At 44.3% G+C, this 25,520-nt stretch overlaps 1 protein-coding gene across 2 annotated transcripts in view; it reads left to right on the top strand.

The window, feature by feature from the left end:
- UGGT2 (UDP-glucose glycoprotein glucosyltransferase 2) overlaps positions 1-25,520 on the top strand; it is a 1,472,699-nt gene that overhangs the window by 1,024,808 nt on the left and 422,371 nt on the right. For both annotated transcript variants that reach the window (XM_085622547.1, XM_085622546.1), the window contains one exon: positions 7,027-7,216. In XM_085622547.1, the coding sequence (XP_085478673.1) occupies positions 7,027-7,216 (190 nt within the window). The remainder of the gene's footprint in view (positions 1-7,026; positions 7,217-25,520) is intronic.

Genomic DNA, 25,520 nt, shown 5'->3' with positions numbered 1-25,520 from the left:
TTCTCTCCTTAGCAGGGCCCTCTCTCAGTTGAAAGCGGGACAGGGTCTAATTTGGCTCTGCTTACGAACCCTTAAGTCATTTACTTTCCTTCTGGTGCCCACAACACAAAGCCAGTTCCTGTTTTGGAAAAATTACAGCTTTGGCCTGTAGTGTGGGTCCTAGGCATTTTATGATAAATCAGAACATCAGTAGTGGCTACATGTGAATCAAGATAATCCTGATCCCTGTAAATTACAGTACAATAAACAATTGGTCACAATAGCAACAATTTAACAATACGAAAGAAATGGTGGCATTCACAACATCAAATTTGCAAATTTCGCAATGAATGCGATTTATTTTCAAAGCATTTATCACTTCTTATAGACAACGCAGTTGTTCATACATGTGGAACATGATTATATTTGCAACAATTTTGCTCTAGTGTGGTGGAGATAGTGTAGGGGTGTTCTGGATCAAAGTGAGTAAGTGAGGGTAATTGATAAGGGAGAGGTAATGTGACATATATATATACATTGAATTTACATAGGAAACCTGTCCAGCCTATAACAGGCGAAATATTCCAGTAAATACACATAGCACTATAGAGAAACTGATAATGAATTTCAGTTGTCAGAGCTTGTATAATGGCATTTAGTAGTCAACATTTCGACCCCTTAAAAGTTCACGGTTATTCAATCCTTAGTGTGGGGTCTTCATCAGGACAGTGTGAAAGAACACCTGAAAACAATTGAATACTCCGTATTAAAAGGGTGTCGTCATGACAGGGTGTGAATGCTTGTATTAAAAGATATTAACTACCCAATCTAGCAAACGGCACATAGAATCAGGTTGTGAAGTCAAGGTGAGTGGGCTCCATAAAGCTCCTATGTCAGAAAAGATGAAAATTAGGTTGGAGCTAATTAGTCATAGTGAGACACCAAATGCCTATCCGGGAGCGAAACCTTCACTTACTAAACAACGGGAAAATGTATGGTCATGAGTACCCGTACAAACATCTGTGGTGAGACTGTGGGTCAGCAGTTCCCTGGCAGTCAATTGGCAAGCCTACCAAACAAATGAGAGAACAGTGCTATGGTATGAGCGGTCCAACAGACACAGACTGGTCTAGTATGTAATCATCCACAAAATCAATAACCGTGATGTAGAGCGTAAGCAGGAAGATAAAGCACTGACCCTGTATGGTTGTGTTGAGCCCTATTGATACTTAACACTCTAGGTGCAGGTCGATACCTGTGAGGGTTAATTTCATTCGGAACTTCATAGTTCAACCATGTCAGAGAATAAAACACTTTTTTACACAGATGAATACATAAATAGATTAATACAAGGACAATCTGGGTCGGGTTTTCTAACATCCAACACCCCCAACATAGACTTTTCCCTGAATGAAAAGATCAACAAATTGGAAAGCCTTGAGAAAAAATTGGTTTGTACATGTTTGTATGGCCATCTTCTGACCAAATACCTTCAGGCTAATATCATCCTGTTGGGCCTACAGGTTAAAAACAAGCCAGCCATTTTTGTGGATCTCCTTAAATTTAAAGAGTGCTTCAGTTTCATAGCCCACTATTGCTAACGCCATTGGATGGTGTTGGGCATTGAGACAGCCATCGACCAAGTCGAAAAACTACTTAAGGAGATCAGTGAACTCAAGCTCGAAATCAGTGGGGACGCTGCATTAACTAACGCTAAGGAGGCCTTAGAGAAATTGGAAAAGACCGTGAAAGACTTTGACATGAACAACCAAGCGATAAAATTGGCCAAAGATATACGTTTTTATGACAAGATCACCTACCCTTACCTCCAGGCAGACTACTTTAAACAGGACACCCAAGGCCGCTTCTTCAATAGGGGCAGAGGAGGATACAGAGGCAATAGGCACTACACCACCTTCTCCGAATCCTCTGGTTCCAATAGCGCCAGAAGCGAGGGAGAACAAGCAGGTACCAGCAGTAGATATCAATACCAAGATAACTGGTATCAACCACCACAGGGACCCCCACCTTTTTTAGAGGCTACTCAGTGGAGACCACCGAGAGGTTGAGACTTAAATTGGAACAGAGCCACACGACGAGGACAGAACCAACTGAACTGGGACGCAGGGCGCCAACAGGGACAGTACCAGAAACAAGTGAGATTCCCCTCAGGAGAATCACAGGGAGATCCAGACCTGTCGACGGACCTACAGATGGTAAGGGATGTGAGAAGCCCCATTATCAACTTGTCATCATACGTGCATTCTGAAAATGAAAGCAGTGTTCTTAGTAAAGGACTTTCCTTCATGCCTACTACTAATCACAATCGTTTCAACATGAAAATGGAACTACACCGATTCTTCCGTAAGGTTGGGTTGAGACAATATTTCAAACACTCCCAACCGATATCTTCTACATCACATATCGGACTAAGAGTACCATCCACTTTAATGCCCCCGGCGCGTATGATGTCACACAAAATCCTGGCCTTTGAGAATGTGGTACTTCGTGATGTCCTACAAGTGTGCTCTACCAAGCAGTACACCAAGCACAATGTTACCAAAAGAGAACGGATAGCCCTTGATACTCTTAAGAACAACATGATGATAGTGATCAAGCCGGCAGATAAGGGCGGAGCAATCATAGTCCAGAATACCCAGACAACAAGGCAGAGATCTACTCACAACTCCACGATGGTATAAGCTATGCCACCCTAAGTGCAGATCCGACCAAGGAGATAAGGAAATTGATCATGAATATCACTGAAAAAGGCAAGCAAGCAGGTTTTCTGTCGGACCATGAACTTGAATACCTTAACACCAAACAACCGCAGCTTCTGACGATCTACACACTACCCAAGGTGGATAAGAACTTGCAGCACCCTCCAGCCCGGCCCATCATCTCTGGGTGTGGTTCCCTCCTTGAACCAATATGCAAATATATTGATTTCTTTCTCAAACCGCTAGCGGAATCAACAAAAGCATATCTACGTGACACCATGCAAGTCATTAATCTGATCAACAACATGCCTTTTGATTCTGAGACCAAATTACTGGTAACACTCTATATAGTATCCCTGTATACGAGTATTCCACAATGACCAGCTCTGGAATCAATGATGAAAGCATTTGGAGAAAGACCACATCCAGTCTCTGTCCCAACTGAATTTATAGTGGAACTACTGGAGGTAGCAATGATGAAGAATTTCTTCTTTTTTCAAAACCAGTTCTTTCTACTGATCAAGGGAGTGGCAATGGGGGCGGCCTTCGCCCCGGATCTGGCTATCCTATTCATGGATGAATTTGAGGAACAATTCATCTTTAGCCAGTGCCACCCGTACAAGAATAACGTGACACACCGGTGACGCTATATAGATGATGTGCTCCTGATCCGGACAGGTGATGCGACCGAACTACAAGGCTTTTCGGAATGGTTGAATGCCAGATCACTGGATATCAAGTTTACCATCCATTGGGATAGGAACACCTTTGACTTTTTGGACATCTCCATAAAAACAAAGAATGATCACTTGTACACCACCCTATATAGAAAACCAGCAGAACGCAACACACTGCTAAGATACTCCAGCCACCATACGAGGGGCCTACGCAACAACTTGCCTTTCGGTCAATTTCTCCAAATCCGGAGGAACTGCTCCCTGAAGGATGACTACTTCAAAGAATCGGAAGACCTTATCAACCGCCTTGTGGAGCGCAGATATCCAAATGAATGGTAAAGCGAGCAAGGAAGAGGGCCTGGTACTATGACAGAGAGGCTTTACTCACAACGAAACAACGCCCGACGGACACCAAAAGGGTGCATGACCATGTTCTGTACTCGCAGTAACAAGAACAAAAAGATTGTTGATGGGCATTGGAAACTAATTTCAGATGACCTAGAGATTCCTGATCCACCCATGCATTCCTTCAAAAAAGCGAGAAACATCAGAGGCCATATGGTTTGATCCTTCCTTGACACACCCCTCCAGCCCATTATTCAGACACTGTGGAAACGTTCAGGGATTCTGGGCCATTTCAAATGTGCACATTGTAAAGCATGCAAACTTACCATCGAAACTAAGCAGTTCTGCTATATGCAACACACCATAGACCTTATGGTACATACGAATTGCAACTCAACAGATGTGATTTGTGCCATTTTATTTCCCTGTAATTAGATGTATATAGGTCAAACAAGGCATGAAGTTAAGACTAGGATATTTCAGCACTGTAACAGGATACGATGTGGCACAGTGGGAGCACCTCTGGTCGAACACCTCCAAGCCAAAGCACACAAACCATAGTCAATTAGGTAGTTGGTTCTTGAAAAGGTGTCTCTGGGAGTAAGGGGTGGTGACATCAACTCCATTCTGAATATACGAGAATGTAAGTGGATGTACACTATGGACACAGTAAATAATGGCCTGAACGAACTTGCCACTAATGCCCAACTCTCCATTTTGAATACCGAATAGTGCCCTTTTTCCTTTGTAACTATAATGCAATTGTCTTTCTTTATGATTCATGAATATCAGGATGTGTTTTATGTTACAATGTACATAACATATTTTGCCACTTTATCATAAATGTTCATTTATGTTTTGCATATAATGCTCATTAGACAGTCTGGGGCTGACATACCATACTGTGCCATCATAAGTGCCCACCTTTGTGAGGGGCCATGTTGTTTACATTAATCATATGAGGTTACCTGGACGTATTGTGTTTTACCAATTTGCCTTTTTATTGCAGTTGTGTGTTTGTGGTATCTAAGTCATTCGTTATTATGAATATGTCCACCATTATGGCCCATTAGCAGCTGAGGCCGTGAGCAGTATGTGGCTCCTTTCGCCATTGTTGTTCTCAAACTTCTTGAATATTCCGTATTAATACCAGATTTTTGTGAACCTCTCCCTCCATACTATGTTGCATGTGAGATCCCGTGGCTGTATACGATATCCCTGAGCCATGGTTATGACCCCCTTTGTCAGCATTCTTGACCCTGTATGGGCCTACTACGTCCATAATTCACGGCTCGGAACGTGCTGGCAATGTGGGGCTGCACCCAACGTGCACGTAACCGCTCGCGCCTTTATCTTGCTCCTTGGTCTGGCCCGGTCCCTCTTACACGCTTGGGTTGGAGATGGAAGGATTAGGTATGTGCTGCATCCGCAAGCATGTCTGTTCTTCCAGTATTTATCGGATTTGAGACGGATTTCTCATTTGTTATAGCCACACGCAAGTCGGACTTTTTAAATAATTATCGAATCGGCTTTGAGATAGTTTACTCATCTTGAGTGTTTACGAACGCGCTTGGATTTACATTATTGGTTACCTATACGGCTCTCCCGAGCAACACCCTCCAGGGATTTACTGCTGTAGAGAGTTATATCACCATTTTTGATACCCGCACAACCTCTATATCGTTTCTACTGTCACACATTGTGGGGTTGTACTTAGGGACTCAACACGACCATACAGGGTCAGTGATTAATCTTCCTGCTAACGCGCTATTACACGGTTTTTATTTTGTGGATGATTACAAAATAGACCAGTCTGTTTATATCTCTAGATTATTTCTACTGTCACACATTGTGGGGCTACATTTAGGGGCTCAACACGACTGTTCAGGGTCACTGCTTTATCTTCCTGCTAATGCGCTACAACACGGTTATTGATTTTGTGGGTGATTACATACTAGACCAGTCTGTGTCTGTTGAACCGCCCATACCACAGCACTGTTCTCTCCTGTGTTTTGTAGGCTTGCCAATTGACTGCACAGGATCTGCTGACCCACAGTCTCACCACGGATGTTCATACGTGTACTCATGACCGTACTTTTTCCCGTTGTTTAGTAAGTGAAGGTTTCGCTCCAGGATAGGCATTTGGTGTCTCACTATGACCAATTAGTTTTCAACCTAATTTTTGTCTTCTCTGACATAGGAGCTTTATGGAGCCCACTCACCCTAACTTCACAGCCTGATTCTACGTGCTGTTTGCTAGATTGGGTAATTAATATTTTTTAATACACGCATTGACACCCTGTCATGATGACACCCTTTTAATACGGAGCATTCAATTGTTTTCAAGTGCTCTTTCGCACTGTCCTGATGAAGACCCACACTAAGTTTTGAATCACCTTGAACTTTTAAGGGGTTGTCCTTTAATCACTCCACCCTAGTGAGAGCTACCTTCTTCTGGACGTTGGTCTCCAGTGGTGGGGTGAATACTAGTAAGCTGTTTTACGTTGCTGTATCTGATGAGTTGTTGTACAGTTGTACAGTCGAGTGGGAAAGCCAGTTTAGGATGGCAATAATAGCTGCCAGGGACGGACTGGCAGTAGCGGGCACCAGACATTTCTAGGTGGGCCGCCAGGGTGGGATCTGGTTTTAGACCCCTGGGGGGCCATTTTTGTTACAGCTGCAATATCGGCCCTTGTAACAAAATCGGCCGAAACCAGCCCTGGCAAACAGCTCGGCCGCACCCCCAACACCCCCGGGGTATCTGGCCGAGCACTTCGCCAGGGCCGGTTTTGGTTTCCAGTCTTCCCCTGCTAGCTGCCCCTTTTGGATCACCCATAAGTTAGCCCATTACCGGTGCTAATAAATCTGTGACAGGTCTTTTCTCTAACAACACTTTGTACTTCCTGTGATATTCTACATGACGGTGCATGTTTACTATTGCAATACACAATCATTCACTGGGGTGGCTAAGGGATATCCATGGTAGGACTCTTGCAGCGGAAAATGCTTACACAAAGCAAGAGGGAATAAACCTAGAAAGCAAACATGTAAAACCTGGCACTGTATGAAATAGAAATCAGAGCATCCCTATCCAACAATGAAACAGATCACTGAAGCAGAGAAACCAGCAGTGGTCAGACGTGTTTGTTCATATCCAGGGCACATAAGGAGTAGCCATTTTGATTCCCACACAATATTTAATGGCTATGATGATGAAAAGCTGTCAAAGTAATAATGAACTGAGTATTCAGATTCTTGATTTTCATTTTGCTTAATTTAAATTTGAATGTATTTATCCTCAACAGCTTTTACCGTTTTGTCCTGGAGTCAGAAGTTACATTTCTGTCCAATAACAGTATTTCATCAGGACCAGTGGCAAAATTCGTTGACATGCCTGACTCCCCTCTTCTTACACTGAACATGATTACCCCTGAAAGCTGGTTAGTGGAAGCTGTTCACAGCTCCTGTGATCTTGATAACATCAAGTTACAAGATGTAAGTATTATAACCTATGTTTTTGACTTTTATGTTGCCATGTTTAAAGGTCTTATTCCGTACCATTAGTACAGTTTATCATGCCTTTGTTTCCACCTACCCCAGGCTTTCAAGAAATTCCAGACCTGGTCAAATTCCCTAATTGGAAAAACCTCTTGCCTTTTGCAAAGTTGATCCTTAATCATGTCTTGCACTTATCCACCCCTGACTGAACAGAAAATCTGTGTTCGAGGCATATGAGCTGCAGATTACACACTTTTGCATCGATCGCCATCTGGTGTTGGGCCCGGATGTTTGCAGTTTGTTTTTCCTCTTGGAAAGTCTTTGGAAGTCACGAGGTCGGTGACTCCTCCCTTGGATCGATTTGCGCATGGGCTTCGGCTCCATCCTCAGATTGTTTTTTTCCGCCATCGGGCTCGCATGTAATCTTCGCGCTCCGGTTCCGAACATTTCCAGTTCGACGATCGAAGCGGAATCCTCGCTTATCAGGGTATTGTTCAGATCCAGATCTCCTCAATCACCTTCTCATCGACACATCTACGATTCCGGTCGTCGACGGCGGCCTTCGGGCCTACCCAAGCTCCGGTCCCGGCTGATGGAAAGAACTCCTTTCAAGAAGGGCCCTCGATGTGGGTCCAAATTCCCCCCCACCGATCTTCATGAGGTGTGCAACCTCTGCCTCTCCCCTGAACACGAGGCTCGAGACTGTCTGGCCTGTAAGTCTTTCAGATAGAAAAAGACTATTCGAGATCGAAGAGCCAGACGAAACATGGCACACTCCTCGACCTCCGTTCCAGTCGACATCTTCGGGGACGACGTCGAAGATCCGGGACAGCAGCACACCGAAGCGGACCTCGTCAGTGCTTCCGAAGCCGACGACTCAGATGTGGAGGACATCACCCCGGCGCAGAGGGTTGTGAGTACTATACCCCCTCCCACACCCGCGCCCACACCCAAAAAGGCTTCGGTCACGCCTTCGCCTCCGGGCCTAGGCAAGACCAGAGACACTGCTTCACACACCCCACCTTCGGGCCCGGTGAAGAAGCCAAATAGGCCTTCCGGCGGCTCGGGCTCGCGCCAGCCCTCCAGCGGTGCCGAGAAACACACTTCGGCACCGAAAAAGAAACCGGCCTCTACCTCGACACCGAGCTCCGCACTGAAGTCCTCGGTGTCAAAACCCAGCCTTTCCGTACCGATGCCATCTTCGGTACTGACCAAACCCCATAAGGCCCTCGGCACCGACACTTCCACGCCGAAGCCCACCTCGGCACCGACCAAGAAAACGGAGGTTCCCAAGCCCAGTGCTAAGCACGGCACGGACAAGCCTAAAAAGTCATCGGCCCCGAAAACTTCGGCGCCGACGGAACAAACATTGTCACAGGAACTGTTTACACCGGATCCCTTGCAAAAAACTCTTACCAAGGATCCAAAAACTGGACATTTGGCACTCTCTTCCAAAAAGAGACATTTGGACAAACCGGCTCCGCCTCCACCTCCAAAGAGGAAGGACTCTGCTACCTCCCCTTTCAGAATGCCTTCCCCACCTCCTCCACCTCCTCCACCCTCTCCACCTCCGCCCCCTTCGACTTCTCCACCCCCACCTCATCGCTCTCCGACCCAGTCTCCAGACGATGATGATCAGGGGGACCCATATCACGATCCAGGGGATGTGCCCCAAGACCCCACCCCTACAGGATCCCCAGACCCATGGGACAACTACAGTAATCCAGATATTCCAGACGTCCCACAAGATGACCTTTACCCTTCCAGGCCATCTCCACCGGAAAACTCATTAGGTTTCCACCACCTACTTCAGAGGGCGGCACATTATCACGGGGTAGAGTTGCAAACTGACCCAGTAGAGGAGGATTTCCTCCTCGACACCTTTGATACCGCACATAGGTCTACCTCCATACTACCTATGCTCAAGGGGGTGGTAAAACATGCGCCAGAGGTTTTTAAGGACCCAGTCAGGGCTAGGGTCATTAACCCACGCATAGAAAAAAAGTACAAAGCTGCCCCCACAGATCCTGCCTATATCAAAGGGCCAGCGCCACTAGATTCCCTAGTGGTTTCCACTGCACGGAAGAGGTCAAACTCCCAGGCGTCAGGCGAAGCACCACCACCTGACAAACAGTCAAAGCTACTGGACGCATCAGGAAAGCGTACTGCTTCACAGGCAGCCAATATATGGCGTATCGCCAACACCCAAGCGCTATTGGCCAGTTACGATAGGGCGCATTATGATGAATTAGAAACCATAATGCACCACCTCCCAGAAATATACAAAAATAGGGCCAATGAATTAATTCAAGAGGGTAAGACAATAACTAACACCTCCATACGCTGTGCCTTAGATGCAGCAGACACAGCCTCCAGGGCCATTAACACTAGCGTCCTCCTCCGTCGCCATGCTTGGCTGAGAATATCAAGTTTCAAACCTGAGGTACAGGCCTCCATCCTAAATCATCCCTTTGACCAAGAACACCTATTCGGCCCAAAGGTAGATGAGGCCCTCGAGAAAATGAAGAAGGACACTGATACGGCGAAATCTATGGGAGCCCTGCAGTCACACCCTCCTAGGCGCTCCTTTCGCCGCTCTTCCTTTCGGAGTACGGCTAGAGGCTACTCCTCAGATAGCGCGTCCACTTCCTACAAATCCCCTACTCAGTCTACCTTCACAAGGGGTTATCAAAGAGGCGGCTATAGGGGCAATAACAATAAAGGCAGAGGCAAAACAAATACCCCCCGCTCTGCCACACCGCCTACCCAATGACTTCCCCCCGCTCCCTCAAGACCATCCCACTCCGGTCGGGGGCAGACTACAAAATTTCCTTCAGGTCTGGGAGACCATCACCTCAGAAAAATGGGTGACCCAAATTATTCGCTCAGGGTACTGCCTAGAATTGACATCTACCCCCCCAAACATTCCACCCAGGCAACGCCCATTGTCACAAGAACATTCCACATTACTAAAACAGGAGGTAATCTCCCTCCTACAAAAACAGGCAATAGAACAAGTTCCCATCAATCAGCAAAATTTAGGGGTCTACTCCCTATATTTTCTAATACCAAAAAGGGACAAGACTCTACGACCCATTCTAGATCTCCGGCCCCTAAACACATACATTCAGACCATTTTCACATGGTAACGCTTCAGCAGGTGCTTCCGCTCCTCTCCCAGAACGACTTCCTCACCACACTGGACTTGAAAGACACATACTTTCACATTCCGGTACACCATGCTCACAGAAAGTACCTCAGATTTGTAGTGGACGGGCAACACTACCAGTTCAAGGTGCTCCCATTCGGGGTCACAACAGCACCAAGGGTATTCACCAAGTGCCTAGCGGTAGTGGCGGCACACCTCAGAAGACAGCACATTCACGTCTTCCCATATTTGGACGACTGGCTGATAAAAGCCACGTCCTACAACCAATGTGTACACCACACCGCCACTACAATCCAACTACTTCACCAGCTAGGCTTCACGGTGAACCACCAAAAGTCCCAGCTAACACCATCCCACATAAAGCAATACCTCGGTGCCACCATAGACACCTCAAAAGCCATAGCCTACCCCAATCCGGCCAGGATTGCAAGCATTCAGGCTTTGCGTCAAAGATTCATACCTCAACACTCCCTTCCAGGAAGAGTGTTTATGCAACTGATGGCCTCTTGCATTTTCATAGTGCCTCACGCAAGACTCCAGATGCGTCCACTCCAAGAGTGCTTAGCGCGCCAATGGAACCAGGCCCAGGGGCAACTGACAGATCTGGTGTTGGTAGATGGTCGCACCCATCGCTCTCTGCAGTGATGGAACACCACAAATCTTTCCAGAGGTCGACCGTTCCTGGACCCGGTTCCACAAATAATACTAACAACAGACGCATCGCTCTCCGGCTGGGAAGCTCATCTATTACACCTCACAGTGCAGGGCACATGGACGCCGCAACGAACGTTACTCCATATCAACCATCTGGAGTTACTGGCAATCTTTCTAGCCCTAAAATCCTTTCAAACACAGATTTTTGGCAAGGCAGTCCTCATTCGCACAGACAACATGACGGCCATGTATTACATTCAAAAACAAGGCGGCACACACTCTCCACAGCTCTCTCAACTAGCACAGAACATATGGAGATGGGCAATTCCACACAAGATCTTTCTCCTGGCCCAGCATGTACCAGGAGTCCAAAACACCATGGCAGATATGCTCAGCAGACAGACGCAGCAGATCCACGAGTGGGAACTTCACTCGCAGGTTCTTCACCCGTTCTTTCAAATGTGGGGGCATCCACAGATAGACCTCTTCGCCACCCACAACAACAAAAAATGCCCAAGCTTCGCCGCCAGATACCCACACCCATTGTCCAAAGGCAATGCGATATGGATGAACTGGTCAGACAAATTTGCATACGCCTTTCCACCTCTCTCACTAATTCCGTTAGTGGTGCGAAAGCTACAACAGCATTCCCTCACACTGATCCTAGTAGCTCCAACCTGGGCCAGACAATCGTGGTACACCACACTGCTGGAACTCTCGGTAGTACCACACCAAAAGCTACACCTCTCACGATGCCTCCTAACCCAGAACCATGGAGAGATCAGGCACCCGGACCCAGCTCAGTTCAACCTTGCGATCTGGCTCCTGAGATCCTAGAATTCTAATACCTTAACCTTCCCCCTGACTGTATGAACGTCATCAGAGAAGCTAGACGCCCTACCACTAGAGCCTGCTACGCTGCCAAGTGGAAAAGATTTGTTGTTTATTGCCATAACAACACAATCAATCCTCTAGATGTGTCTATACAACACATCATATGCTACTTACTCCATCTACAAAGGTGTAACCTAGCATATACATCCATTCGGCTACACCTCGCAGCAATTGCTGCTTACCTACAAAACAGGCAGCACCTATCACTTTTTAGAGTGCCTGCCATTAAAGCCTTCATGGAAGGCCTAAAACGAATAATTCCCCCCAGAGTACCACCCTCACCTGTGTGGAACTTAAATATAGTTCTCACAAGGCTAATGGGACCGCCCTTTGAACCGTTGCATAAATGCGAACTGCAATTTCTCACATGGAAAACAGCTTTTCTTGTAGCCATCCCTTCCCTTAGAAGGGTCAGTAAAATACAAGCACTTACCATACAAGAATCTTTTCTCCAAATGCACCAGAACAAGGTTGTTCTCCGTACCAACCCAAAATTCCTACCTAAAGTCATTTCCCCTTTTCATCTAAACCAATCGGTAGAATTACCCGTATTTTTCTCGCAACCTCAAACTGTTGCAGAGAGGGCTCTACACACGCTAGATGTCAAACGAGCCTTACTTTACTATATCCAAAGAACACAACCTTTCAGAAAGACCAAACAACTATTTGTCTCTTTCTCTCCACCACACAAAGGCAACCCCATCTCAAAATCAGGGATAGCTAGGTGGATTGTAAAATGCATCCAGATTTGCTACCACAAAGCAAAACGAACGTGATCTGTTCCCCCTAAAGCCCACTCTACACGAAAGATAGGGGCTTCTATGGCTTTTCTAGGGAACATCCCATTAGATGATATCTGCAAAGCAGCTCCATGGTCAACACCGCATACTTTCACTAAATATTACTGTGTAGATGTGCAAACCAAGCAACAAGCTAGTGTGGGCCAGGCTGTACTAAAAACACTATTTCAAACCACTGCAGCAGATACCGGTGGTCGCCGCTAAGGTTGGGAACTGCTATATATTCTATGCAAAAGTGTGTAATCTGCAGCTCATATGCCTTGAACGGAATATGCTACTTACCAGTATGCATCTGTTCTTGGCATGTAGAGCTGCAGATCTACACACACCCACCCGCCTCCCCGGCTACCTGTATCTGTTCCAGTCTATCTTATTTAGATACAACACAGATGGGTTTCTTCACTGTTATAACTACGCTCCATCTTTCCCTGTTGGCGAAAAACAATCTGAGGTTGGAGCTGAAGCTCATGCGCAATACGATCCAAGGGAGGAGTCACCGACCTCGTGACTTCCAAAGACTTTCCAAGAGGAAAAACAAACCACAAACATCCGGGCCCAACACCAGATGGCGATCTATGCAAAAGTGTGTAGATCTGCAGCTCTACATGCCAAGAACAGATGCATACTGATAAGTAGCATATTCCTTCCGACGCTTGATGCACTGCCCCGTTTTATCTACCAATGATTGTATGAATAAATATCTGTATATCATCCTTCCGATTCCAAGTCTGCTGACAATTTGTCGGATACTGTTCTTCAAAATTCCCGTTACTGTTTGTAATTGCTAGTAGATTTAAATGTGGAACTAAAAACTTAACCTTCAGTTTATTTCAGTACCCCCTGCTGCCTTTAGGTGGTACACACTCAACCTCTTGGGGAACTATCGGAAAAACTCACCTTTGATTCTCATATTTTAAAAATGGTATTAGATTTTTATAAATGTATGCACACGCTTGTCTTGCTAGATTCATGCCTCAGGCACAAAGCCCTGTACCTATCCCTTGAAAAAATCGTGAGAAAGGCATGTTAATTTACTCACACAAGATAAAGAGAAGCATTACCTTAATTTTTTCAAAAGCGTTTATTCTTTAATGTAATTATTACTATCTTATTTGGTGGAGAACCCGCATTGCACTTAAACCTTTTTCTAACTGTTCCTATTATCTTAGTTGGTTTGGAGGTTTATTTAAAAAATCACAACTTCAAAACAACAGCTCGCCCTTGCCAACTACAGTTTCAAAGCACTCACACCAAACACTGTTGAGAGGGTGGCTGATCATGGTCCAAGTATACATTATGTATGCTTTCCTCATCATATCACCTGCATGAATATAAACCATTGGAAAGTAAATGTTCAGATTGAGGCTTGATTATTCTATTAAAGCATCTCTATGTGTCTTGAGGGGCACAAGATTATCTAAACTGCAGCAATATTTTCAACCTGCTAAAAGCACTTGCAGATAACTATTTTTCAAACCAATCAATCATCACCTTTGCATTCGGCCCCCTCCAACAAGGAGAAATGAATAAGGCTACTATTAAGGTAAGAAAATTAACTTGAAGCAATTTTACCCCAGAAACAATGCTTTTATAATTGAGGGTGACACAGTTCCCTACCCAAACCTGAACTCTTTCCTTCAGGTTTTAAAACATGGCTTATTAGTACAAACAGGAACTCATTAAAGCAGTAAAGCTTAATTCTTCTTTGAGAAGTCATGCCCCAAGAGCCTCAGCGACCATCTCAAAAGGCCAAATGCGCTGTACATTCAACCCCTTGTGAACAGCAATGTGGGCAAGTCGACATACACCCTTACCTTCTTGTCAAGAGGCTAACACAATCCCAATCAACATTAGCAACCAGGGTAACTAGGTTTTTAAACTAACAAAGGCTGAAGATCCGACTCAAGATTGGTCATGGTTACCAGGAACGTTATCTAACAATAGCAAGATTCGTGTAATCAGCAAGCTTCCTAGTCCTCATTCCTAATCACATTTGGATAGATAAATGCAGGCAGTCCGGCATCCATCAAGTCATTGTAATTAATTTATGATCATGGAACATATCCGGATGGAAGCAACTCATTGGCAATAAGAAGGTGACAAATTAGCTAAAGATATTGTATGTCTTCAAGAAACATGGAAAACAAAAGAAATCCAACCACAATGCTAAGAATCCCATTTTAGCCTGGTGTTAGAAATGTCAGAGAAGGGTAGACCCTTAGGTGGTCTGGCAGTTTTTGTAAAAACACTCTTAACATTGTAACAGAAAATGTAAATGCTGGACAACCTTGGATCTTGGCAGTCAAATTAACAACCTCAAACACAAAGTTGCAAAAATGTATACTATTAAACATTTATTTAAAACCAGGCTTTAAATCCCTCCGCATCACAACTGATTATTTTGAGAAGTATTTATCAGACTTGTGCACTGCACATCTCGGTTCAGATTTTATAATCACCTGTGATTTCATTCTCAGCCTGCTTCCTTCCAATTCCAACACTGGATCAACAAAAGAACAAGATCTAATATGGCAAGTTCTGCCCTCATTCTATTCCTCAAAGACCTGATCGTCTTTGTAAGCAGGCAGCTTATCAAAGTTCTACATTCTATGGGCTTAAGAGCAATAAATTGCCATAATAATCTGGATCACTCTGCAGCCTTTACTCATGTGGTTTCAAAACGTAACACTGTTTTGGATTACACAATAATTTCTTTGCATCTCATAAATCAAGTAAAAGAATTCAAAATTGAATCCCGGTTGGAAAGTGACCACTTCCTGCAAATAACAGTTCTTACTATCACCAGTTATAGTCTCCAGAGATCCAGTGCTTTAGAGAATGGAATCATGGTCATTAACACAAGACATGTTTAATGGTCATTATCAGTCAAGGACCAATTGCTTGGGTAGATGAATTTGCTTCCAGGATGTGTATAGATTTCTTAAGGACTGCTCTGTCCGGTACTCCTCGTTTCTCCCATATGGTTTGAGAAGATGCAGTGAGGCAACTGGGGGGCATACTGGCCAGGAACAGTCAATAGTCAATGGATAATGTTGTGAAGAAGCGCAGTAATTCTCGCAACACCCCTACCCCTGTTTAAATTCCAGATTCATGCTCAGTCTCCAAATAGAGAAAAGAAAAAACTCCCTAATCTGTGCAGAAAGCTGAGTAAATCAAGTCAAGATGTGGTACAAATCGCAAAGGAGATGATCAAACAATGCAGTCTTTATAATCACATTCTTGAGATGGATCAAAAATTGTCATCCTAAATTTACTCCCCTCTGGTTACAAATCTAAGTGCTATAGTTTGAGGGAAATAGCTAACTGCCCTATATACAAAATAGAAGGCAAAACCGGAAACTTCCTCACCGATCCCGAATCCATCCCAAAGCACTCTTTATGAAAGGCATTTTTGATCAGGAACAGTGGCCAGGAGGATCCTCAAGATAAAACAATGTGTAGCAAACTTATTATCCAAGTTAACTTCCAAATTTGGCCATTGAATAAGAGTGAAGAACTTCCAAAAGGTAATTCTGAAAAGTCAGAACGTGGAAACCCCAGGACCAAATGGTATACCAGTCATAATTCACTAATAACATCTTCTAGATTTGCTGTTTCTCGCATTTAAATCCTCCATCCTCAATTGGCTCCTATATTTACCCAATACCAAAAAGGGGAAAAAAGATGACACGTGTAATCATAGGCTTATAGCCCTCGTGGACATCGAATCCAAATACTTTGCCTCCCTGATCCTTGAAGATCTGAGGGAGTGAGCGGAAAAGCACAGCTTGATATCCTGGTTCCAAGCTACATTTAGGAGAAACAGCAGCACCAGCAATAATATCTTTGCTTTTGCACTGCTTGTACACACTTTTTAATTAACAACAGACCTTTTCATTCACCCTTTATTGATTTCAAGAAAGTGTTTGACAACATGCACAGACATCTGCTTTGGTACAAGTTAAGCTAGTGAAGATTACCAGATAACACACAAAGTGCTATAATAGCCGTATATTCCAACATTTGGGTCCAAGTACAGTTGGGGGCAGTCAGTCAGTAGTACCCTGTCCAAGGAAGTTTCTATCGGCAAAGGTCAGAAACAGCAGTATGTGTTGACACCCGTTTTGTTTAACCTGTTCGTAGCTGTTATGGAGGAATCAATAACAAATTGCAGGGCATGTCCACCTAAATTAAACAAGCACTTGCTGCATAGTCTGCAATACGATGACAACGCTGTCTTAATGGACCATTCCTCCATAGGTGTCTAACACTCATTAGTTAATTTGGAATGCTATTGCAGAAATAATAGTTTAGAAATTAATGACGATAAAGATAAAGTTATCATTTTCCAAGTAGTTTTAATAAACCTAGGAAAATGTGGAAGATAGCCCTCCCCTTACAATCAGCCGTGCAGGTTCATACAAGTACCTAGGGGTGGCGTTCCAAGGTTCGGGTCAATTTAACCAGCATATGGAGTCCCTCACCACCAAGGAAGCAGATATCAGATTTGCATTACTAAATGCATCTAAATGCATCTAAGTAAGTCTTGTATGGTAAGTATCTATTGTCACTCACATATGGAGTAGAAGCTTTCGCTATTTAGTCAATGGCTTAACCGGACGCAGTCGAAGCTGTACACATTGTTTCATCTTTACCAAGCTTAGCTAGGGAAGCCCAACTTCATCTGGAGTTTGATCTTACAGAACAGTCATTGGCCCAAAGCACTGCTGTACTAAAATTATGGTTTACGCTAATCAACACAGACAAAGGCACCTTTAAACATTATTTGGGTCTTGAAATCTTGTCTCCTAAGTCAAACCCTTGGGTCTTGGCTGTTTAGTCAATTCTTTGCGACCTACTGATGATCCCGCCATGGACCCTTGCCATTACTTTTGAAAACTTTAAATCGATCATCAAATAAACTGATCGAAAACAAGAGCCAGAATTATCGATCTTCAGAACTTACAAGCAAAACAACATAATCTGTTTTCTGTATCCACCTATACTTAACTTGCACCTCAAAGTATCTAATGCTTTCACTTTCAAGGGAAACGAAGCTTAAAATTTTAAGAATCTGCCTTGGCCTTTTTAACATGGTGAAATAATACAAAAATGGAAATATCATAGAACAAATGCAGCATGCTGTTTTTGTCCTTATTCACAGGAATCATTTGTGCACATTTTTTGTACATGCCCAGCTTTTCTTTGTGAGAGGAAGAAGTTCTTAAGACTGCCTTCCTGGTACTTGAACATAGGGACCTGATCTGATAGAGACATCTAGCCGCAGATTCCTCAACTTAGAATTATCCCCAGGTGTCAGACTGGATCCAGAATTCTTTTTGCAACAGCACCTCTGTGCGCCGGGGGACGGCACCACATGACCCCGCTCTGACATTGTCCACGGAGGTGACGTCAGCGAGGTCATATAAGTCGTCCCCCACAACCCCCCCCCCCCCAATCCCCCCGGCGCACTGACGTCAGTTTCCTTCTTTTACGCATGCAACGCGGATCCGGAGTAAGCGGTTCCTCTGGCCTGTTTTCACGCCCCTTTTGACGCTTTGCGTCTGGAACAGAGTGCGAAGCCTTAGGGCTTTAAGACGGGTGCCTCCTGTTCGCAGCAAATGTCCGCGACGGACCCACACCTTATCTGCAAACACCACGACTCAACGGATTGCGACGCCTGCCAACAACTCAAGCCGAAGTCCCGGCCGGAGCGCCAGATGAAGCTACTTTCGGCTCGCCTGTCCCGGTCGGAGTCGTCACGGCCCCCGGCCTCTTCTTCGGTGGCAGGTCCCGTTGGCAGTGGGTTCTGTTTGCAGCGTCGGTTGCCGCCTGGTTCCCGTGTGAGTGGCTCGCCCATTCCTGGTAAGTCCTGGCGCCAGTCGCCGAGGTCCTCGACCTCCCTTCCTCCTGTTGTAGGGGGCACTAGTTTCTGGACTTCTCCTGATGTGCGCCCCCGAGAGTCTGCCCTCCCCTATCCGCTACTTCCTGTTGCGGGGACGACTCGGACCCAGATGGCGGCTTATGCCGCAGCCCTGCAGGCCTCCCTTGGAACCCCTCCTCTCCCTGGGGCGTCCACGGCCCCCCCGCTGCGTGCGGGGTCTCCGATGGGTTCGCCCCCGGTGCCGACTGAACCCCGTGCTTCTAGGGATGATGGAAGTATGGCGTCATCGGGGCGCGGCCCGACTGGGTCCCCCTCTTTTGCCCATAGCAGCCTTAACGTGCCACATAGTCCTGTGGGGCTCCCTGCGGCCTCGCAGGTGGTTGCTGGTACTCGCAACTCATCTCAGAGTCCCCTCTCGGCCCTCCGGACAGGCAGCTTTCTCTTCGGAGGCCGAGCCGGCGCCGGTCCGGCGACGTAAACTTGCCACACCAGCTCCGGCTCTGTTCCTTACTTCGGAATCAGAGCCTGTTGTGGTTGAGGCCGAGTCGGCGCAGGTCCGGCGCCGTAGACTTGCCTCCCTGGCTCCGGCTCCGTTCCTTACTTCGGAATCGGAGCCTGTTGTGGTTGAGGCCGAGTCGGCGCCAGGGCATTGACTCCTCTCCAGAGGCCTCCAGAGGAAGTTTGGCATCACCCCGACGTCCGTCGATGCTGGATCCGTCCTTGCCTCTTACCACCTTGGAGTTTGTGGCTCCGGCGGACTCTCAGCCTCCTCAAGAGCCCCTTCAGGACCCTCATTCGTCCATGGGGCTTCCTCCCTTTGGACATTGGTCTGCTCCTCCTTTCATCGGACAATCCCCTTGGAGTGGGCGGCTCAGCTTACAGCCCTCACCCACGGATGAGTTACTGTCACCTCCTTGGAGAGCTATTGAGGCTGGTGTGGCATTTATGAGGGTTGTTTCCATGACCGCACGCATTCTGCATATGCAGCCCCCTTCAGTTCCCCTGCCTGTTGACCCCTTGTTGGATGTTCTCCACCACGGCTCGGGGAATGTCGAGACGCTTCTGCCTTTCGAAGCCTCCCTTTATAAGGCCCTTCTGGGGCCTGGGCCCGGCCGGCGTCGGGTGATTCGGTGGCTCGTTCCATCATGCACCGCCCTGCCTCGAATGATACGGTTTGCTTGTTTGTTCATCCAGATGTTCAGAGGCTCGTTCTGCAAGCTGCCTTTCCTTCCTTGCCTCCGCTGCTGCTTCCTCCCTCTCGGGAGTCCAGATGGCTGGAGTAGTGGGGTCGTAATATTTTCGCCTCCACTAGCACGGCTCTTCGCTCCCTCAATACAGTGTGTGTCTTGGCTCGCGCTACTTCTGCCCTTTGGGACTCTGCCGAGTCTCTTCTCTCTTCCACCTCTGAGGGCGCTCGTGTTGACCTCCTCCATCATATCAGTGACGGATGTGATCTGGCAGAATTTACTATCAGGTCGGCCCTGGATACCTCAGACTCCTTAGGCCGGGCTATGGTTGGCATTGGTATACAGTGTGTGACACTGTCCTTTATGATGATGTTATGCATCATCCGGTCCTTTGTTTTACAAATTTTTCCTTTTTCCTTCTTCGCACACTGTTCCCATACTTTCACAATTTTGTTGGTGGCTCCGCGTTGTGCCGCGGAACAGTTTCTCCGAAGAAAACTGACCTCAGCGCGCCGGGAGTGACTTCTATGACCTCGCTGACGTCACGTCCGTGGACGACGTCAGGGCGGGTCATGTGGCGGGATCCCCCGGCGCGCAGAGGTGCTGCTGCAAAAAAAAATCCGGATCCAGTCTGACGCCTGGGGATAATTCTAAATTAAGGAATCTGCGGCTAGACAGCGTCTCTACCAGATACATTGTTACCGAAGGTAAGTAACTCATACTTCTGAAGCCATACAGCACTGTTTGGTTTGCAGATTCACAAAACTAATGGACAAGATTCTTGGTGAGCTAGCCAAGCAGTACGCCACCTGCCCTGAGTGTAATGCGTATTAATTTAAGAGCTTTTTAGGCGGGTGGAATTACTGTCTTCTTTAAGATATTTACATCTCTTGACGGCAGAGGCATGTAGAATCCATCTTCTGTGACCCATTCCGACATTTGCACTTTTTTTTATTATTCCTCCATTGCATTTATACGTGTACTACTGGTTATCTACTAAATGTCATTTTAACACTGCTTTTATATTAGGAGCAATCTGGGAAAATCAAATTACTGCCTCGTTTGAGATAGTCACTATATCCCTTGATGGTAGAGACATTTAGAGTCTATCTTCAATGTCCCAATGCGACATTTGTACACTCATATTTCTTATTTATATACATACTTTTTATTGTATTAATATGCATTTAATTGATTATTTATTTTATCTTCATTGTTTGATTTGGAAATGTTTTAATGTTTTTTATTACCTGCCACTATAATATATTCTTCTTCTCTCATAGTTGTAGTTTGTGCCTTTAAACCTTAATAGTCATATACAACCCCTCTGGATGTATTTTTTCATTTATGCAGGCCATGTAGATGTGAAGCTTTCTCACTGACTCTGGGACAGACATTTGGATCCTCATCACCTGAGTACTGATTGGTCTACACTGCTTAAGAAACCAGATCTTTTGCAATTTTGTTAACGGTTTAGGGTCAAAATGAAGGATGAAATAGGGTTTAACTGACCTGGAGACCATGATTCAGGGTATAGATGCCTGTGTTGAACCCACCAAGACAGTCAAGAAAGTAGTTAATGATATTCCTTCCTTGGCCATCTCTGACTTTGAAAAAAAGTTAGATACTATGGTGATTTTGCACTGCTATGTTGAGAAATGCAAGAACTTTAAGAACCGCTCTAGAAGAGATAACTTGGGAATCTCAAACTTGAAGATGGGTGTTGAAGAAGCAGATATCAACTTGTATTTTAGGATTGTGCACCTCCTTGTCCACGAAAAACTAGCTGAGGGGAATCTGGTATTGGACCAGGTCAACTCAATGGATATAAGGAGATTGGGAGCATGATCATTTCCCTTGAAATAGTTTGGCAATATTTCACTCCTAAAGGATTAAAGAATTAGTCCTGTAGATGGCAACATAATTTGAGCTGAGCTCATTTGCAGCTCAAAGGTTCAGCTTTACCAAGATCTCTCTCAGTTGACCGTGATGCGTCACCTGTCCTTGAGTCCAACTGCAAAGGTGGGAGACAACAAAGGATGTATCCCTGGTCTTTACATTTCCTCCGCTTGTTCAAATTAAACGCTTCTCATTACAATATCATTTTACTACCAAGTAGGGTGCCAAATTCAGAAGTTCAATCCTGACTCTAAGTTAGGTTAGCTAGACCTGAGTCAAAGAGCCCCTACTCCATGGTCCATCACACAAAGAGGTTTGATCATAAGAACGCTAATTATGAAGACGGCCAGCATACCTGTGCTGGGTACACTTGATGTTTTGCTGTGCATGGATACTGTTTGATGTAGTTAGAGATGGATCTGGAATGTCCTATCTATGAGAGTAGAGGGATTTAAATGGTGGGCTGCCTGCGCTCTGATCATGTTGGAGGCCTGATTTAATGATTATAATGGGAAGTGTTGGACCTCTTAGATTCTATTTATTTGATTTGCATTGAAGGGGTAGAGACAGGGGTGAGAGCTATGGTACTTCTCCACTTGTCTCTTGAGTTTAAAAGCTTTATTAGAGAGTTTAAAGACATAGGTACAATAAAATTCAATACCATTAAAACAAGAAGCATTAATAAGCAGCTGAATATATAATTTGGCTGAATAACTAGAACAATAACAACTAAGATAAAGGAAAAGAATGCCAAAAAAAAGGGAAGGAAAGCAAGAAGACCTGAAAAACAAATAGTATTTTATGGTTTTAAAGAAAGAAACAGGGAATAAATATGAAATGATTAAATGAAAAAGAAATAATAAGAAGCAATAGAATGAAAGAGAAAGATAAAAAGGTAGAAAAAGAAAGAAAGAAAAGAAAAAGCAAGAAAAGAAAGATAAGAGATTGGATATTAATAGTGATATCTTACAATAAACAAACATATAAGTCATCAACTAACCATGGTTTCCAATGTGAAATGTAGACTATACAAGTGTTATAGTTAAAGTACTCATGGTGGTTGAAAAACAAAGAAATTGCCTTGTTTACGCAATGTTGACGCCGATAAATGATTTGTAAGTGGAGACCAGAAGGATTCTTTCCGAATAGGGTTTTGGCAGAAGCACGATCCAGTCTGTGATGGTAACATAGAAGATTCCACCAGGCAGAAAAGGAAATCTTGGAGGCATCTTTCCACTTAGAGGTAATTACCTGAAAAGCAATCGCTTTCAATAAGTCTACAAATAAGCCTAGCTTAAGTGAACCAAACCAAATTGCAGAGTTACATACTAAAAAAATAGAGAATATATCAAAAGGAAAAACAATATTAGAAATTGATTCACATACTTTAGTCCAAAATCTAGCAATATTAGGGCAAATAAAAAAGGAATGCATAAAGGAACTGGGAGTGGTAGGGCATACCCAACAATTCGGAGATAATTTGGAACTATATTTGGGGATTGATAAAGGAGTTAAAATAGTCTATGGTAAAAATAATAAAGGGTCTGAGTGGTACTAGAATTGCATGAAGTGTGATGTATGCGAGCCCATAAGGAGTTCCAAGTAAGAACAGAAAGGGTACGTTGTAAATCAGATTCCCATATGAGTTCAACTTTACTTTTAGGACGATTAGGGAGGACGAAATGTAAATACTTGTAGATTAGGGAGGCTTTAGTGGAAGGAGAAGTAGGTAAAGGTTCTATCAGAGGATTTTGAGAAAGAGCAGGTGTTACAGAAAATAGAGAAAGCTGTTCCGTCAAGAACCGATGTAGGGATTCATATATTGATAAAGAGGACGCAGATAAATCAAAGGTAGATTGAACTTCTTGTAAGGAGAGGCATCTGGAATCCCGTATTAGTTGTTTAACCTGAAAAATCCCCTTGTCGACCCATGCCTTCCAAAAAAGAGTACGGTTAGACAATTTAATTTGTTTGTTATGCCAAAGAGGTGAGTCTAAAAATATCTGTAGAGGAGTCTGGGATTTACAGTTAATAGCCTGAAAAATTGAAATAAAGTGTGAGATCGTTGGGCAATTAAAAGATCGAGGAGGATGAGAGAAACCTGCCAAAAGAGAAAAGGGGAAAGGGGAAATCAAAGAATCCTCTACTCTGTGCAAAATTGAAGTGGTGGATGCCTCTCCTGCAGATAAATATGGTAGCATTTGACGTAATAAAAAGGAAGAATGATATTGTCGAAAAATAGGAAACTGAACACCGCCCCGATCCTTAGGAGCTGAGAGAAGAGCTAAAGAAATACGGGCTTTCCGAACATTCCAAAGAAATCTACTCAGAACACTATTGAGTGTCTCGAAAAATTTCAAAGGTATTTTAACAGGTAACATAGATTGATAGAAATTAATGAATGGTAGGAACATCATATCAGCCATAGTTTTAACTTTAGACAAGATCTCTTCCAAATTAACCTGAGTCGTTTTCACAATAGTGGAAGAATACTTAATCCCTAAACAGGTAATGCTGTTAGTATTCCATTTAAAATCGAGGCCTTCAAACATGCTTTTTAGACAATATTTATTCAAGGGGAGCACTTCCGATTTAGATAAATGTAGTTTATAACCTGAGAGGGCAGCATAAGAAGACAGAATATCATTAAATGCGGGCAAGGATGTAGAGGGATCAGAGACATATAACATGATATCATCTGCATAAGCAGTAAACTTTATTTCTACAGACTTGTGTGTAAATCTTCGAAAGGTGGGGGAGTGTCTTAAAGAATGATGAAAAAAATCAAGAGAAAGGATAAAAAGTAAGGGAGAAAGAGGGCATCCCTGACGAGTGCCTCTTTGTAAAGGAAAATAAGAGGATTGGGAGCCATTAACAAAAACCGAAGTGGTCGGAGAAGAATAAAGCAAATGAATGTAAGAAAGAATAGAAGGACCAAAACCATGCCATTTAAGAGCTCGCATCATGAAAAGCCAGTGAACACGGTCAAAGGCTTTTTCCGCATCTAAGGTTACTGCGGCAATAGGAGAGGTACTCTTAGAGGCAAGATGAATTATATTAAGGAAGGCTCTAGAGGTGTCGGAGATAATCCTACCTTTAACAAATCCTGTTTGTTCAAATCCAATCAGGTCCGGAAGGACTTGATTAATACGAAGGGCTAATATCTTGGCAAATAATTTACAATCGAGATTAATCAAGGATTAAGGCCAATAATTAGTGCAACGGGAGGGATCTTTATCTTTTTTAGGAATGAGACAAATCATTGCCTCAAGAAAGGAACCTCTAGCCTCTCCATTTCGGACAAAGTATTGAAAGAGAGATAAGATATGAGGCAAAAGAACAGAAGAAAAACTGGAATAAAACTCAGCAGTAAGGCCATCAGGAACAGGAGCCTTATCTTTAGGCAACAAGGAAAAGGAAGACTTAATCTCAGAAATAGAGATATCTCCTTCCAACATGGAGCAATCAGGAAGAGTAGAGGAGCGGGGGGGTGAGGAGTCAAAAAAGGAATCCAAATTGGCTTCTGAAGGAGAAGATTCAGGAGTGTAAAGGGACTTATAAAAATCAGTAAAGCAAGTTAATATTTCTTCGTCTTTGAAATAAGGGATGTCGTGATCGTCGATGTTCTTAACAACTCTAGATCTATGAGATTTCACCTTCAAATAATTCGCCAACAACTTACCAGCTCGGTTACGACCACCATAGAATTTAGAATTTATTTTTAACAAAGTCCCCGAAGCCTCTTCTGTGGATTTCCTATTAAAATCTAGTTTAGCTTAAATCAAGGATTTAAGAGAGTCAGCATTCTTAGATG

The sequence above is a fragment of the Triturus cristatus genome, chromosome 8 (assembly GCF_964204655.1).
Source record: "Triturus cristatus chromosome 8, aTriCri1.1, whole genome shotgun sequence".
NCBI lineage: Eukaryota > Metazoa > Chordata > Amphibia > Caudata > Salamandridae > Triturus > Triturus cristatus.
The sequence above is the reverse complement of the archived record's forward strand: the minus strand, read 5'-3'. Positions and strand labels throughout refer to the sequence as shown.